The sequence below is a fragment of the Pteropus vampyrus genome, unplaced genomic scaffold (assembly GCF_000151845.1).
Source record: "Pteropus vampyrus isolate Shadow unplaced genomic scaffold, Pvam_2.0 Scaffold36, whole genome shotgun sequence".
Classification (NCBI taxonomy): Eukaryota; Metazoa; Chordata; class Mammalia; order Chiroptera; family Pteropodidae; genus Pteropus; species Pteropus vampyrus.
This window is the reverse complement of record NW_011888817.1, coordinates 2,989,599-3,005,326: the sequence shown is the minus strand read 5'-3', so window position 1 is coordinate 3,005,326 and position 15,728 is coordinate 2,989,599. Positions and strand designations below refer to the sequence as shown.

Genomic DNA, 15,728 nt, shown 5'->3' with positions numbered 1-15,728 from the left:
TAGGAGAGTCAGCCTCATGGCTGGGTAGGGTCCTAAGTTCCTTTTAGACACTTGAGTAATTTAATCACAAATAACTGGGCACTGGGAACAGGACACTCACTAATAAAAGCATTGCCTGGAGTCATGTTCAGGAAAAAAAAAAAAAATCGAGTCACTCAGTGGGTGGACGTAACTGCAAAACAAAAGAAAAGCCCCTTTCCCAGCCCAGGCAGAGAAGTCTCCTGTACAGTTAGAGACAACAGGCTTCTGGGCACGTAGCCAAGGTTCTGGGGATATTTATAACTTGAAGAGGGTGGGAGTCCCTAATAAGCTGCTATATTCTTTTTCCATCACTTCCCTCTCCCAGGCTACGGCGAGCTCAGAGCTCTTCTCCACGCAGAATGCCTGCTTTCCCTAGTGCTCGGCTTCCATTGTCTAATTTTCTCATCCTGGCTGGGAAAGGGAAGGTTGCAAGCCCTTCCGTTCTGAAGAACTCCAGTTGAATGCAGCTTAGCTGCTGGTGGTGTTTCTTGGCTAGCTGCTGTGGTCTCAGAGGAATCTGCCTATGAGCCTGTGGTTTCTCAGCTGCCTGAGAGTCTGAGGTCTTGGGAATCTGTAAGTCTCTGGGATCCGCCTATGATTTCTGGGCTTTGCTTGCAAGTCTACGGATTCGACATCTACCTGCGGGTCTGAGATATCCGGGATCTGCCAGTGATCTCTAGAATATTTCCGAACGCCTGAAGTCTCAGAGAACTCTGCCTGCGGATCTGGAATCTGTTAGAATCTCTCGGATCTTGGAAGCCCACGATCTAGTGGATCTTTTGCGGGCCAGGAGAGGTAAGTGTGTTCGTTCTCAGCTCGGGTTTTCGGCTTCCTATCTTCAGCCGGTCAGGACTATTAACATCCTTAGGGCCCACCCGGTTCTGGCCCTCAAGAGGCCAACGATCCATCCCAACGGTGCCGGAGGCCGCCAGGAATTCTTTTAACAAATAAGCCCTCGGGATGTTAAGGACGGCCCTTCCCAGAATTGAGGCCTGGCTCGATCCTCCTTACGCGCTCTATCCTCTACCCTCGCTCAGGGTTTTCGCTTCCCCTCCGCTAGGCATAACTCAGTCACTCCCTCAAGGGGCGCCTTCTTTAGAAGGACGCGGTCGGACGCCCCTATAGGGTTAATAGCGATGAAGCGGGGATACCGCCTGGCCCAGCCGCGGACCCGCTCTTTGGCCCCCTGGCGGCGCGGGGTCTTTTGGAAGTTGTAGTCGGCGTAGCGGGGTGAGAATGCCGGCGGCGCTGCTGGGAGATGTAGTGTGTGGGAGGAGCTTAAAGTTCCAGCGCGGCCACCGAGTCTCCCCTGGGGAGTGGGCGGCTGTCGCTTTCCTTTCAGACCTAGGCTGTCAAATGAGGGCTAATCCCCAGCGGAACCCAACACAAGCCAGCACCTATACGAGGGCCGACGTTGCAGTTAAGGTCCGACTCAAGATAAGCTTCTAGGGCCGTGAGGAAGAGTAGGGCAACCTCCTGGCTTAATCGGATTATGGTCTCCAATAGAAGAAAGCGGAAGATACTCCGCCTTAGCTAGGAGGACGTGCTTCTTCACCCTTTTGTTCTTTTCCCTCCTTGGCTTTTGGCCCCTAACTGGCCTTTGTACGCCGGACTGGAACTCCAACTCCCGGCAGGCCACAGGGCTAGACGCAGGCCTGTTAGGGGTGCCCAGCCAGGCTACAAGAGGCGGGCCTAGTGTTCGGCTTGTCATTGGTAGAGCGTTTTTCGGTCTCCGCTTGCTGATTGGCTGAGGCAACTGCCGGAAAGGGCCCAGCCTCAAGATAGAAGAGCAGAGGCGTTCTGTGGGCTGGGCTGAGAGCCGCCTCCCTGAGACTGCAGCAGCTTGACCCTCGGCCGGGGAGAGACGGAGCCAGGGACCTGTCTTTAGTAAATTCCGGCATTGCCTCCACCCCTTGGTGGCGGAGACACAGAGGGCGGGTCGCGCTCGAGGGTCAGGAAGGAGAGCGACCCTGCCCGGGTCCGGGGCCCTCCCCACCGTCTGGCGGCCAGAACTCCAGCCCTGGGGAGTGGGCAGGGCCTTTTCTCTGTTCCTCACGCCCTGCTTTTCGCCTCCTTTAGCGCTGTCTGCTTGCTGCTTTTCCTGCTCTCTCTCCTGGGAGGCGAATCCTTGAGCCCGAGATGGCAGCCACCCTGCTCATGGCTGGGTCCCAGGTAAGCCAGGGGTGGCTTCGCGGACCCTGCCTCTGCTTACCCATCTCGTCCCAGCGTTTCTTTGCTCTGCAAATCCCTGTGGGAAATTCCCTGGGATTAGTTCTTAGCTCAGTTCGGTATTCTGCCTCCAGGGACCCAGTACTAGGCCAGTTTAGCCACAGACAAGCATTTATTGAACACCTGCTGTATGCCTTTAAATACCGGGGAGACAAAAGATAGATGAAACGGGCCCTCCCCGCCTGCTCACAATCTGTTGGGAGACAGACGGCATCCGGTTAACCATGATACAACGTGATAAGAGCTCTATTTGCCGAAGGAACAAAATGCTGTGGTGTGGGAAGCAAGAAGTGGGCATGATTAATTCTGAGAGGTCTGAGGAAGGAGTGGAGCAAAGTAGAGGGATGGGGGCCACTGAAGAATAGTTGGGACTGGAACAGAGCCTTAAAGGGTAGTAAGATTTCTCTACTCGGAGAAAGATATTCCAGGAAAAGAGGAACATTGTGAATAAAGGTATGGAACAATGTAGGTGCTAGATGTGTTCTGAGAAAAGTACAGCTAGAGGTTCCAGAGTGGGGCAGGGCGATTTGGCCTTGGGACCAGAGCAATCAGCTGTTAATTTGCTCCCTTCTTTACTACATCTCTTTTTAGCTTATTTATTTCTTTGGACTCTACAGATCAGACTTAATACCTTTTGCCTCCTCAGTGATTTTAGCCATGTCTCTAATTTCAAGAAGAAAAACTGTACTACCTCAGATACCAAGTAATGAGGAAGCATTGTGTGATTTCAGGCACCTGTGACATTTGAAGATATGGCCATGTACCTCACCCGGGAAGAATGGAGACCTCTGGACCCTACACAAAGGGACATTTACAGGGATGTTATGCAGGAGAATTACGGAAATGTTGTCTCATTAGGTAAGTAAGTATTCTCTACTTTTCTTCATCTCACGTTTTTGAGACTGTGTCAAAAGTGGCTTAGCTCTTTCAACAGAACCTACTTGTTTGATTTTTAAAGCGCTTAATTGGTATTGGCTTGAGTTGAGTCCTCAGGCGTATCTTTGAGTGTAGGAACATCAAGGTCATATTGTCTAAAAAGAAAGAATGTTTCTGCACACTTTAGAAACATTCAGATTTCTTGTGCCCTGAGTCATTTGCCATTCTCTAGCCTGTTTGTACAGATTACTGACCAAACAGGTCTGACATAATGGTGCTTGCCAGGATATAAATGCCCCTGTAAATGGGCTTTTACTAGAAGATGAGGGGGTTCTGATCCAGGTTCATGGAAAGACAACAGCCACCTTTCTGTGTTTGTTTTGGCTTCAGAGCACTAGCTTTGCCTCAGGTCTTTTATTTGCCTGGAGTACGTACTTGTCTAGAGATGTTTCAGAGTTGATCATAGATTTTGAGTATGTCAAATGTTGTTCCGGGAGAATCCTGAACTAAATGAGATCACAAATTCTATTAGCGAGAAAACTACTTTTTTTGATGGTCTGCAAACCCGTCTTTTCTGTTAGTTATCCTTTGGTCTGAGTGTAACTAAAATAAACAGTATATTCTTGAGCTAAACAGGCTTTGGATTCACTTTATCTCCTGTTTAGACTCGACAGAAGTTAGCAACCATATATGGTTCACTGGGTCACCTGTCACTCATTAAGACTAATCCTTTTTTTTTTTGAAACCTTTATTCCTATAGCCTTTTCCAGAACAAAAGGCAGCTATGAGGGATTTTCTTTTTAATTTGAGCTCTCTCTGATGTCCCAAGTTTCTTGGCTCCTTCCTTTAGAAAAGCAACTAGAAATGAAATTATCTACCCAGGTATATTGCAGTCTGTAACCCAAATATTCCACTCAATCCAACAAAAATAAGAAATTAGAATCTTAAAGAAATGTGAGTTTACATGTCTATGGTTCTGCCCAGGGAGCACTTATTAGAAGCATGGAAGCATCAAAAAAGAAAGAAAAACAAGATACTTGCCTAAATAAGTTTGAGAGTGGGTTAAATAATGTTTATAAGGATCTTTTACCTCAAGACTCTTTAGATCCTTTAACGCATTATCAGGTATTGTGAATTCCTAAGAGGATGTTGTATGCATCATTTACCAAACTAATTTATCCTTTTTCCCAGCACACCTAGCAACTTCTTTCTGAAGAGTATACTAAGAAACACAACTTGGAAAATGCAGTGTCTGGTAGAAAGTTTCTTATACACAGTGGTTGTATATTTTGGTTTTCATTTGAAGACTGTACTTAGTCAATGCTGAGAATGTTCTGAGCTGGATATCTTTTTTTGCCTTCAGCCTTCCCACCCCTACCTATTTTCATTAAAAGAATATCGGAAAGTAGGTAGTAGCATTTCATAGTCACTTTTCCTATCAACTAATAATATAAATAGATAATTCATTTTTTTTCCATGCTAACCCAATAGGTTCTTAGTAAATATTATATAATGATAATGATGAAGGCTTGATCAGTTAAGAATAAACACATATACACACCTGCATTTGCACATAAAATATCTAGGCTCTTGGCTATTAGAGATTCTAATTTAGAGTCTCATATTCTGTTTTTGGTTTTCTTCTTTTGGAACACTAGGAATATATACAATTTTCATAAAGAACCATTAACTATATTGATACAGAGCATGAACTTTTATAGGCAAACCTGAATTCGAATTCTGGCTCCACCATTTATTACTATATGACCTTTTGCCAGTCACTTCTTTCAGTCTTGAACTTCTCATTCAGGAAGTGGAAATCATCATAATGCCCGACTCTCAGGGTAGTTGAGGTAATTCATGTAAAGAACTTAGCACAGTGCCTTGCAGATAGCAGATAATTTTTGTGTTTTTACTACTACTACTACTACTACTACTACTATTACTATTTACCCTTTATTACAGATTTTGAGATCAGAAGTGAGAACGAGGTGAACCCAAAGCAAGAGATTAGTGAAAATGTAGAATTTGGGACTACATCTGAAAGACCTGTTGGGAATACTGAGGAAAATCCTGAAAGTGAAGAAGTCTTTGAAAGCAGGGATAGATCAGAAAGACAGTGGGGAGATTTAACAGCAGAAGAGTGGGTAAGCTATCCTCTCCAACAAGTCACGGATCTGCTTGTCCACAAAGAAGTTCACACAGGCATCCGATATCATATATGTTCTCATTGTGGAAAGGCCTTCAGTCAGATATCAGACCTTAATCGACATCAGAAAACCCACACTGGAGACAGACCCTATAAGTGTTATGAATGTGGAAAGGGCTTCAGTCGGAGCTCACACCTTATTCAGCATCAAAGAACACACACTGGGGAGAGGCCCTATGACTGTAATGAGTGTGGGAAAAGTTTTGGAAGAAGCTCTCACCTCATCCAGCATCAGACAATCCACACTGGAGAAAAGCCCCACAAATGTAACGAGTGTGGGAAAAGTTTCTGCCGGCTATCTCACCTAATTCAACACCAAAGGACCCACAGTGGGGAGAAACCCTATGAATGTATTGAATGTGGGAAAACTTTCTCTAACAAGACCCACCTCAGTGTACATCAGAGAATTCATACAGGGGAGAAACCCTATGAGTGTGAAGAATGTGGGAAAAGCTTCAGCCGGAGCTCTCACCTAGCGCAGCACCAGAGGACCCACACAGGTGAGAAGCCTTACGAGTGTAATGAATGTGGGCGAGGCTTCAGCGAGAGATCCGATCTCATCAAACATTATCGAGTCCACACGGGAGAGAGGCCCTACAAATGTGATGAATGTGGAAAGAATTTCAGTCAGAACTCCGACTTGGTACGCCATCGCAGAGCCCACACGGGAGAAAAGCCGTACCACTGTAATGAATGTGGGGAGAATTTCAGCCGCATATCACACTTGGTTCAGCACCAGAGAACCCACACCGGGGAAAAGCCATATGAATGTAACGCTTGTGGGAAAAGCTTCAGCAGGAGCTCTCATCTCATCACACACCAGAAAATTCACACTGGAGAGAAGCCCTATGAGTGCAACGAATGTTGGCGAAGCTTTGGTGAAAGGTCAGATCTAATTAAACACCAGAGAACCCACACAGGAGAGAAGCCTTATGAGTGTGTGCAGTGTGGAAAAGGTTTCACCCAGAGCTCTAACCTCATTACACATCAAAGAGTTCATACAGGAGAGAAGCCTTATGAATGTACTGAATGTGAGAAGAGTTTCAGCCGGAGCTCAGCTCTTATTAAACATAAGAGAGTTCACACCGACTAAGTCCTGTAATTATGACTGAGAAACGGTTCATTTGAAGGTACAATTTTATTTGATATCAAAGAGCTCTCTCAAGACTGAGCTTCTTATACTGTACCAAATTTCCTTGTTGTGGGCCACACTTTGGAACATCAAAGAAAACAAGGTATTTGAAATTGTGACCCACAGCTTAGGGAATGTTATCCCCTCCCCCAAATAGTGATTTTTGTTCACTCAATTACTTCATCGAAATCATCCCCACAAGTAACTGGAAATCTGAAGACTAGGGGATAAATGCTGGTGAATGCTCAGGCCTGGAAACGGAGTATAATTTTTAGAAGTTATTTCTCCCATCCTTGGCCGAAAAAACTGCTAGGGGAAATGTTGGACTGTAATATGGTGGTCACAACTGCTTTGGAAAAAGATAACCAGAGACTGCCTGAATTGCCACACTTATTCACTCACTACAGTAGTTGGGCACACACATCTTCCCCCTTCAAAGGGCTTTTTCCTTGAGTTGCTCATGCATTTGTATCTTTCTGACTTCCTGAGAGCTGGATTCTGCACAATGAAGGCAATGATCATACTTTTTCTCCTCATTGTTTCTAATTAACTTTTTAGAATCTTGCATCTTTGTGAAAGCTAACCGAAGATACAGATTGAAAGAAAAAATGAAACACATGTGTGGGGACCAAGGACTCACCAAGGATGGTGACTTTAGCAAGTGATGCCCACTGTTGTTATTGCCATTAATCAGAATTTATTTTCTTTGAGGATCACTGTAGGGAATATTGTAGGGAAAATATCTTCAAGGAAAGATAGGACCATAAGTGATGGTGGAGTGTAAGGAGCAAGTGGAATTGACCTTGGGGAAGGAAGCACAGAGCCCCTTCTCAAGGAACATGAGTCATTTCTGTGTTCTTTCCCTTCTATCCTTTCAGATCAATTCTTCCTATACTGCTAACTCTAGGATTTGATAAGGGCCACATCCCAGTGTTTCTCTTAGCTTGCATAAGGGCATGTGTATGTATAGTAAAATGTGTATTCCTGTGGTTTTTCCAATAGAAACTGAATTCACACAGAATTAGCATGTTTTGGGGTGATGTTGATCTTGTGACAGAACTACAGACATAACTCCAATGTGAGGAATGTCCTTTTTTTCATTCTTTATAAAAAAAAAAAAAATTTAAACACTAGTGCTCTAGTGTTCACTCTCCTATAAGCTCTGTCTTTGTACTGAACTAAGCACTTACTTGTTTATGTATGTATCAGTCAATTGTGAGAGGTAATGACTGGACAGATAGGTTGATTGTCCTGTTCTCAGACTGAATATCTTCTCTTTGGGCTAGTCATAAGGAATTAAACCTAGGTAGGAATGTATTTTCATTCTCTCAGCCTACAGATATAAGTGGTTAAAATAAGAGTTGACCCAGAGTAAGCCCAGTAGTGTCCTTATCTCAGCCCAAACAGAGATTAAAGAATATCCTAAATATTGGTGCTTATCCAAGCATTTGGGGGTGGGAGTGGGAGGGAATCGACCAGCCTAGGAGATGGGACTGAAGTAAGGAATTTTTTTTTCGAGTGTGCCCCAAGTTATTTCTACTGTGCTTTATTGTGAGTGCTGTAACATTTGAAAAATACTTTGGCCATAGCTCTTTGAGACTTGGTATAAAAGGAACCAGTGGTCTCTCTTGGATAGTGTATTGTAGTGAGTTATGACCCACAGCTGTGAGGGACTGCATCCCTTACAAATGACACATTGAAAGTAACAAAATGAAAAAACACTCTACCAAGGAGCTTTCTGTTGCCACTCCTATTTCAATATAAACTAGGACAGGGAGCATGTTTTTTTGTTGTATACAGAACCTAGCAGACTGGGTATTCATATTTTAATTGTTGAATGACTGACATGTTCTTGGTGACTAAAATTCAAATATGTCTATTCCTGTATCAGTGTTGCTGATGGTTTTAATGAATATCGAAGTTCTCTTGTTTCTGTGAGCCACTATGAGCATCAGCTTTGGAATGGCCATAGAAGACAACATCTCCATGACCTAACTGTATTTTACCCCCTTTTTATTCCTTACTCTCCTGCCCCACCTTAACCTGTTCCTGCTGCTGCTTTTGGCTTCTAAGTGCCCCAGCCATCTCTCCATACATACACTCCAGCTGGGAAGTTAAAAGGGCAAGGGCCGGACCAGCTCTGTCTCCTCTTTCTGCCAGTTGCTGTCCATTTGCTGTGCTGAACTTTGTGTAGAAGTTATGCATCGGACTCTCTTTGCTAATGCTTCTTGCATGCCTTCTGCTCCCAAGACTCTGGCTACTTCTGCACATATCCTGAACACTTTGTGCCTGTTTTCCTTGGTTGTGGAGAGTGAATGAACAAATGCGTATGTAGAGCAGTTTTCCTTATGGTATTGGTCACAGTTATCCTAGTGTCTTATCTACATCTGTATTATTCTAACAATATTCTATAATTAAAAGTATAATTTTTAAAAATCAAAAACCTGAGAATTATTTTAGTAATCCATCACTGATTCATAAAATCGCTTTTCCTCAGATTCATTAAAATTAGGCACAGTTGTCTTTACATTCATTCATTTGTACAGATGCTCTTATGGAAATCTGAGGGTACATTGTCTTCACAAATATTGCCATATTTTGAGAAATTGCAAAAACCTAGACAGATTCCTATGAAGATTCAGCTGGTGGCAAAGCAACATGGAAATATTTGGTATGAGTGACTCATTAGTTTTGGAGAAAGGGGAGGAGGGGGAAGCAAAACCCACATCCAAAAAGAAAAATGAAAGGAGGCCTTGTTGCTTTAAGGAGATATTTGTGGGTATCAAAAATACTAAAACAATTTCTACTGAACCAGTATTGGGATTCCAGAACAGAGATACCTCTTAGAAACAGTCAAAGCTCTCTATTCATGACAGAGTTGCACAGTCTGCCTAAGGCAGTGATTATGCGTTACCAGGGTGTGGCCACAATTTTCAAATTGCTTACAAGTAATTTTCTCTTATGAAAACTTTTCAAACGGAGGGCCAATCTAAACAAAAGTAGGAAGTGGAAGTAATTTAAAGGGGACAAAAATGCAAATATGGGGGAAAAACTTGAATTAACCCTATAGTCAAGACTTGGAAAAGAAACCTTTTAAAAACATTTTTTTAAAACTCTCTTCATTCTACATGTTTAGCATTTTTAATTTCTGGTAAGGAAAAGCCAGTCCACCTGGAGAAATTTACCCAGAACCTCTCCTCTAAGAGTATTTGAAATGTTAATATTTCACCATTATTATAATGAAGCAGGTTTCTTTCTGGCGCTGTTCTCTAGGAGGCTAGCGTCTATTAGGGCTCTGCTTCAAGGACATTAGGACCCCACTGGGTGCACTGAAATGATAATTTCTTAAGTGCTTCCCTAGTGTTTCAAAAATTAGTGTTGTCCAAAAAGGAGTTCCAGTGCCCTAGGAAAAATGGGCTCTGAAGCATTGGTTAGATACCCACCTCTGCAGTACAGTAGCCAATTTGGGCTGCTCTGTAGCACACCAAGATAAAAGACCATTAGTGAAAACAATTGAATAAAATTAATAGGAGAAAATTACCCTGTAACAACCTAAAATTGTCTAGCAGTTAATCTCATTATCTCTTTTCCTAAATGCTTCATGTTCAAAGTTTGTATCATTTTCAGCTTCTCCAAAGGTGGTTTTATTTTTCCTTCTGGGAGAGATTGAGGCTGATGACATCAAATTCTCTCTGAGTTTCACACTGGCCCCTGAAGCTAGCTGCCTTGTAGACATCTCCACTCGGAAATTACCCAGGCACCTTAAAATTAACCCCCAAACTGAACATACCACTTCCTTCCACCAGTCCCCACCTGCTTCTCCTATATTTCCTAACTCAGTCATTGCCTAGTTATCCAAGCTAGAAACTTGCATATCATATTTGACAACTCCTGCTCCTTTAGCCACCCTCCCCAAATCAATAATATTAGTTGAATAATTAGTCATCCAGACATGACCTTACCACCTCCTAAATATTTCTCAAGTGCGCCTACGTTGCCCTACTCCCACCATCTACCATGTGACCTCGGGTAAATTACTTAGCTTTTCTGCTCCTTGGGTTTCCCATCACCTTATAGAGTCGCAAAGATTAAATGAGATAATGGGGCTCAAAATATTAGTTGCAATTATTCAGACCATTACCAGGCCACATCTTCCTTACAGAAACAACCTCCTAATGAATCTCCTCATTTCTATTTTCAACCCCTTTTAGTCTGTTCTCCCTTGCTGCAGCTGGAATGATCTTTCTGAAGGGCGAATCCCTTGTCGCCACTTTTCTGTCTAAAACCTTCTCATGCTTGCTATCACCAGCAGCATACAATGAAATTCCTTCAGTGTGATTTATGAGGAGGCCATCCATGATGTGGCCTCTGCTGCTCTCCTCAGCTTCTGTTCTCTGCACTTGCAACACTCTCTGAACTGCATCTCTTTCTCTCTACTCTTCTGGCCAACTCCTCCTCATCCTTCAGGTCTCATACCTAATTTGTTCTCAGTTAACCTTTCCCTGCCCACCAGACTGGATCAAGTGTTCTTTTCAGTGTTCCCTGGGTTTATTCCAATTAAAGCTCTTTATCCCTGTTTTGCTATTGCCTGTTTACTTTTTCATCTCCTCCATCAGACTTTGACATCCTTGAAAAAGTCACTGTGTCTTGCTCATCTGTGTATCTTTAACCCCTAGTAAATGTTTAACAGCGTAGGCAGGCAGTAGATATTTCTTGAGTAAATGAGAGGAAAATAAACTTCATTTCCTTCAGCAGGGCTGATGACCATATAAGCTATTCATAAAAGAACTGTAGAAATTCTGTCATAGGGTATGTGGTGGGGCCTTATGTCAGAGGAAGAAGGTTCCTAGATGTAGTGAGATTCACCACTGCCCACCAAGGTAAAGCCGTAATAAAGACTCCTGCCCCTGTACTTGATGAGTCATTGTCATCTTTGGAGGGTTACCTAGGAATAGATTTTTTTTTTCTATGCAATTTTGGAGACATGTTGCAAAGCAGGCTGTTAATATGGGGAGCTTGGGCAGGATTTTAAGCTCCCTGCTCTAAGTTTGGACTCCGGTCAATCTCCAAATCCTTCAAGCCAAGCACATTAGCCAATGGTTGTTAACATTTTGGAGAGGATAAGATTCCTTTGAGAATCTAATGAAAGTTTTAGATCCCTTGTTTTTATTGAATTTTGAGAGTCTTTTCTATATTTTGGATATAAGTTCTATATCAGATATATGATTTGCAAATATTTCCCCTAAGTCTTTGGCTTGTATTTTCATTCTCTTAATAGTCCCTTTCAAAGAACCAAAGTTTTAAATTTTGATAAAGTCTAGTTTTCTGATAGAATTTTTACCCAAGATTTCCTTTTCTAAATCTCTACATTGATAGCTCTTGAGTCATAAGATTTAAATCTTTGATTTTTAGGCAAGGCAAGGAAGAAGCATGCTTTCTGAACTTCATTTCTGTTTAGTTACATCCACTATCTTGGAGTTCAGGTTTTAGCCCAGGCAATAACTACCCTTAGATCAGAGTAATGGGGCCTCCTCCCTGAGACCTACTCTTTTGAGGCTCTGATCTGGCCTTACTCCAGTTGTACTTTTCCACATGGGGCCAAGGAGACATACCCATCAGAGCTCACATTTCCTGTTCTTCTTCCGGATCACAAATTCCCAGTATCCAGAACTTTGGAATTCTTTGCCCAAACAGCCCACTTTTGAGCCTCTTCCTCGGGTTCGTTCTCTTGAGAGTATACCAACCTGCGTATGTGTACCCATAGGCCTTAGGTTTGGGAGGATGGACAGAGCTCGGACCTGCAGGTGGGGCAGTCATGCATGTGGATGTGAGGGCCTTTCTGGAATGGGACAGAGCCAAAACAGGAAAAGAAGGGGGCTGGCCTCCATCTGTACTCTTGTTCCAGACATGGTTCCAGGTATACTATCAAACATTTCCATGAATGATTTATGATAAGGAGTCAGAACCTATGAAATCCAAATTTCTGCGGTGAGTGATTTTGTTGGATGCATGAGTATGCTATGAATGGAGCCAGAATCCACAAAGAGGAAGAGTATGGGTTGGGTATAAAGGTTAAAAGTTAATTCAATCATTTAACAAGATTTTGTTGAACAGGAGCTTATGTACTCAGCATTGAGTGTAGGACTGAATGAGATGAAGGCTCTACCCTTGTTGAACTTATATTCTGACTGCGGAGGGGATGGACCATAAACAAAGATGTATTATAATGTCAGGTGGTAACAAGTGCAGTGAAAAAAAATGGAATAAGGGAAGGTGGGGGGTAAAGGGGAGCTCCTATTTTAGAAAGAGTTGTTAAAGAAAGCCTCTCTTAAGAGGTGACATTAGAGACAAGTTCTGAAAGTAATCAGGATATGTGGGGGAAAGTACTTAATTTCTAAGTACTTAATTTCCTGAAGAGCAAATATAAGAGTGCTGAGGCAGCAGTTGGCATACTGGAGGAATAACCACTAGGCAGTAGGTTTGGGTAGAGCTCAGTGAGGAAGCGGGCAAATGGTGGGAGACAAAAACTATTTTTAGAGACTAGTTGTTGGGTTTGAAGAATCCATTACATCCAAACATATATTCATATACCCAGCAAGTAGTCGGAAATATGAGTGCAGAGCTTAGGATTAAAAGTGGGGCTGCCGATAAAGAAAGAGGCTTAGCTAATATGAAGATGGTAGAAGTAGAGATTGTGCAAGTAAAGGGGTGGTCCTGATAGAAAGTGAAAACAGCGTCAAGGATGAAATCCTGGAACCACCAATGAGTAACAATGGACAGAGGAGAGGACCAAAAGGAAATATTACAGCAGCGGTCCCCAACCTTTTTGGCACCAGGGACTAGTGCTCCTATGAGAATCTAATGCCTGATGATCTGAGGTCGAGCTGAGATGGTGATGGTAGCGCTGGGGAGTGGCTGCAAATACAGATGAAGCCTTGCTTTGTCACCTGCCATTCACTTCTTGCTGTGCGGCCTGATTCCTAACAGGCCACAGACTGCTACTGGTCTGTGGCATGGGGGTTGAGGGCCCTCGTATAATAGAACTCAGAGAAGAATTAGGAGAGGAGAGTCACAGGGCCAAGGATGTGGCACATTTCAAGATGTCCAAATGTAGCAAAGATGTCTAGTGAGATGCTATATTTGAAACTCCTTATAAATGGAAAAACTAAGTACAAGACATTATATTATTGTTATTAATTATAATTAGAGAGCACGTGCCCTCTTCAAATGGATATTTTAGCTTAAGGGTAATGAGAATTTAGTTATATACACGTAGTCTATTTACAATACTTAACATTTTATTATTTTTTAAAAACAAAACATCAGCTATACTGAGGAAGCAGGACTCATGATCTGTTAAACCTTATTTGTGTAATGGTATATTAACTTGTATATTTGAACATGGGTAATAATACTTACCTTAGAATTCTGCTGGATTTTGGTTAAAAGCTTACAGTAACACTTCCATAGACGATTTTCCACACATAGCTCTCTTCTGCCTGCCTGGAGGGAAGCCTTAAAATAATTAGAACTCGATGGACCAAATATTATGTTCAGTAGTCTCCTAGAATTTGACTTTAAATGACTGCAAGGTTCAGTGTCAGTGAGTAGATGCATCAAAGTCCTGGTGGTGAGTCGCCAGGGAATCCTGCTGTTTCCAAGGGAAGAATGATGTGTTAAATTCTTTCAGGAGGCTAAGTGTTTATCACCCTTAAATTGGATTTAACAATCCTAATTAGACTTGAAACTTAACTCTTGCTTTCTTGAGTTTGACTGGGGAAGCGGAAAGCTGTTGAAAGGAGAGCTCACTTTGTTATCTTTCTTTTTTCACTTTTTCCATAGTCCCTTAACAGAACCCAAAGAGAACAGAAAACTCATGACAAAAAAAAAATTAAGGACAAAAAGAATTTCACATTCAGAGACAACCAACATCAAGTTCGGAAATGTGAAGGCTTAAAAAGAGGGAGGTTTAATATTATTGGTTTTGACTCATCTCCTCTGGCTGTGCAGCATAATGATTAAGAGATTGGAATTTGGAGTTACACCAGAGTTTGACTCAACTCTGACTTGGGCCTTAGTTTCTTCATTTGTGAAAGGGAGATGATACTTTTTGGTACTTTGCCTTATGTATTGTTGTGAGCATTAAGTAAGATAACATGGTAAGTGCTTGACAAGTGTTAAGTAGTATTATGAAGTCATTATAGGTAAATCTTTATGAGACATTTTCTTTTCTATCAGACCTACCCAAAAGACTATTCCTCCCCAGTGCTCTAATCTTGTGAGGCCACAGTGTTGTTCTTAGAAATATCATTTCTCAGAACAAGCTCAAATTTAATTTAGAAGCCAATTTGCAAACTACATGAGCAAATGTTATTATCTTATATTACAGTTTGCTTTGGACCCTAAGTAGTATTTTCTAACTTATTCATCAGATTGACTATTATAATTTTTGACTAGTAAAAATATGTACCTCTACAAGTGAAGAATCTGCCAATGCTGAGACTTTAATTGAAAAGTAGCTTAGTGAAGTAGCTTTAGAGTCCCATGGACCTGTATTTAAGTCTTAGTTCAGCTATGTGGCTTTGAAAAAATGTTTTAACCTCTCTGAGTCTGTTTCTTCAATATACTGATAATATTACTAACCTTTAAGGTTTCATGTAAGGATCAGCAATAGTATTTGTAAAACACTCGACACAGTAGGAGCTCCAAAAGTGGCAGTAATTGTTGTTTAAAATGGTGTGCCACTAAGATGGAAATACATTTTCTTTCTATTTTAAAACAGCTTTGATGAATTTCAGAATTAGAAGGGGAATTCAACAAGCCAGCCCAAGAATAATCTTCTTCAAAAGAAAAAAAATGCCAGAAAAATTACAATAAAGCAGGTGAGCGATAAGGTCTTAAGATAAATTGACTACAAGCTATTGTAAGTCAGCCACATGGCACCTTATTTTTTAAATGAAAGACAAACACCCTTCAGCTCTGGTCAACCTTGATTGGAACACCACCGTTTTGCAAAGTGCTTTAAAATAATAAAAATTATTAAAGTTTGATGAAGAAAATAAATGGTTCTATTTGACGATGAGACAATTCAAGGTAGAACTGAAGATTTCAATTTAAGCTGAGTAGAGGGCTCTTGGTACCTAAATGTCAGCAGGAGTTGGTTGGTTGTTGGTGCCCTTTTTTTCCACTAACATTCTACACATGGTATTTCTTCATTTTCCATTTCTTTCTCCTCTTTCTTCCTTTCTACATTGTTTCCTT

General features: G+C 41.9%; 1 protein-coding gene across 4 annotated transcripts; it reads left to right on the top strand.

The window, feature by feature from the left end:
- The first annotated feature begins 228 nt into the window (after positions 1-228).
- Positions 229-8,910, top strand: ZNF436 (zinc finger protein 436). 4 transcript variants are annotated; one of them, XM_011357574.2, is made up of 5 exons: positions 229-816; positions 2,101-2,193; positions 2,982-3,108; positions 5,092-5,667; positions 5,752-8,910. In XM_011357574.2, exons 2-5 carry the CDS (start codon positions 2,161-2,163, stop codon positions 6,426-6,428), a joined length of 1,413 nt encoding a protein of 470 aa, XP_011355876.1. In that variant the 5' UTR covers positions 229-816; positions 2,101-2,160; the 3' UTR covers positions 6,429-8,910. The 4 variants fall into 4 exon arrangements, with proteins under 4 accessions (XP_011355876.1, XP_011355877.1, XP_023385179.1 ...); XM_023529411.1 differs by lacking the exon at positions 229-816 and adding an exon at positions 838-1,446; XM_011357572.2 differs by lacking the exon at positions 229-816 and adding an exon at positions 1,557-1,908.
- The last annotated feature ends 6,818 nt before the right edge of the window (positions 8,911-15,728 follow it).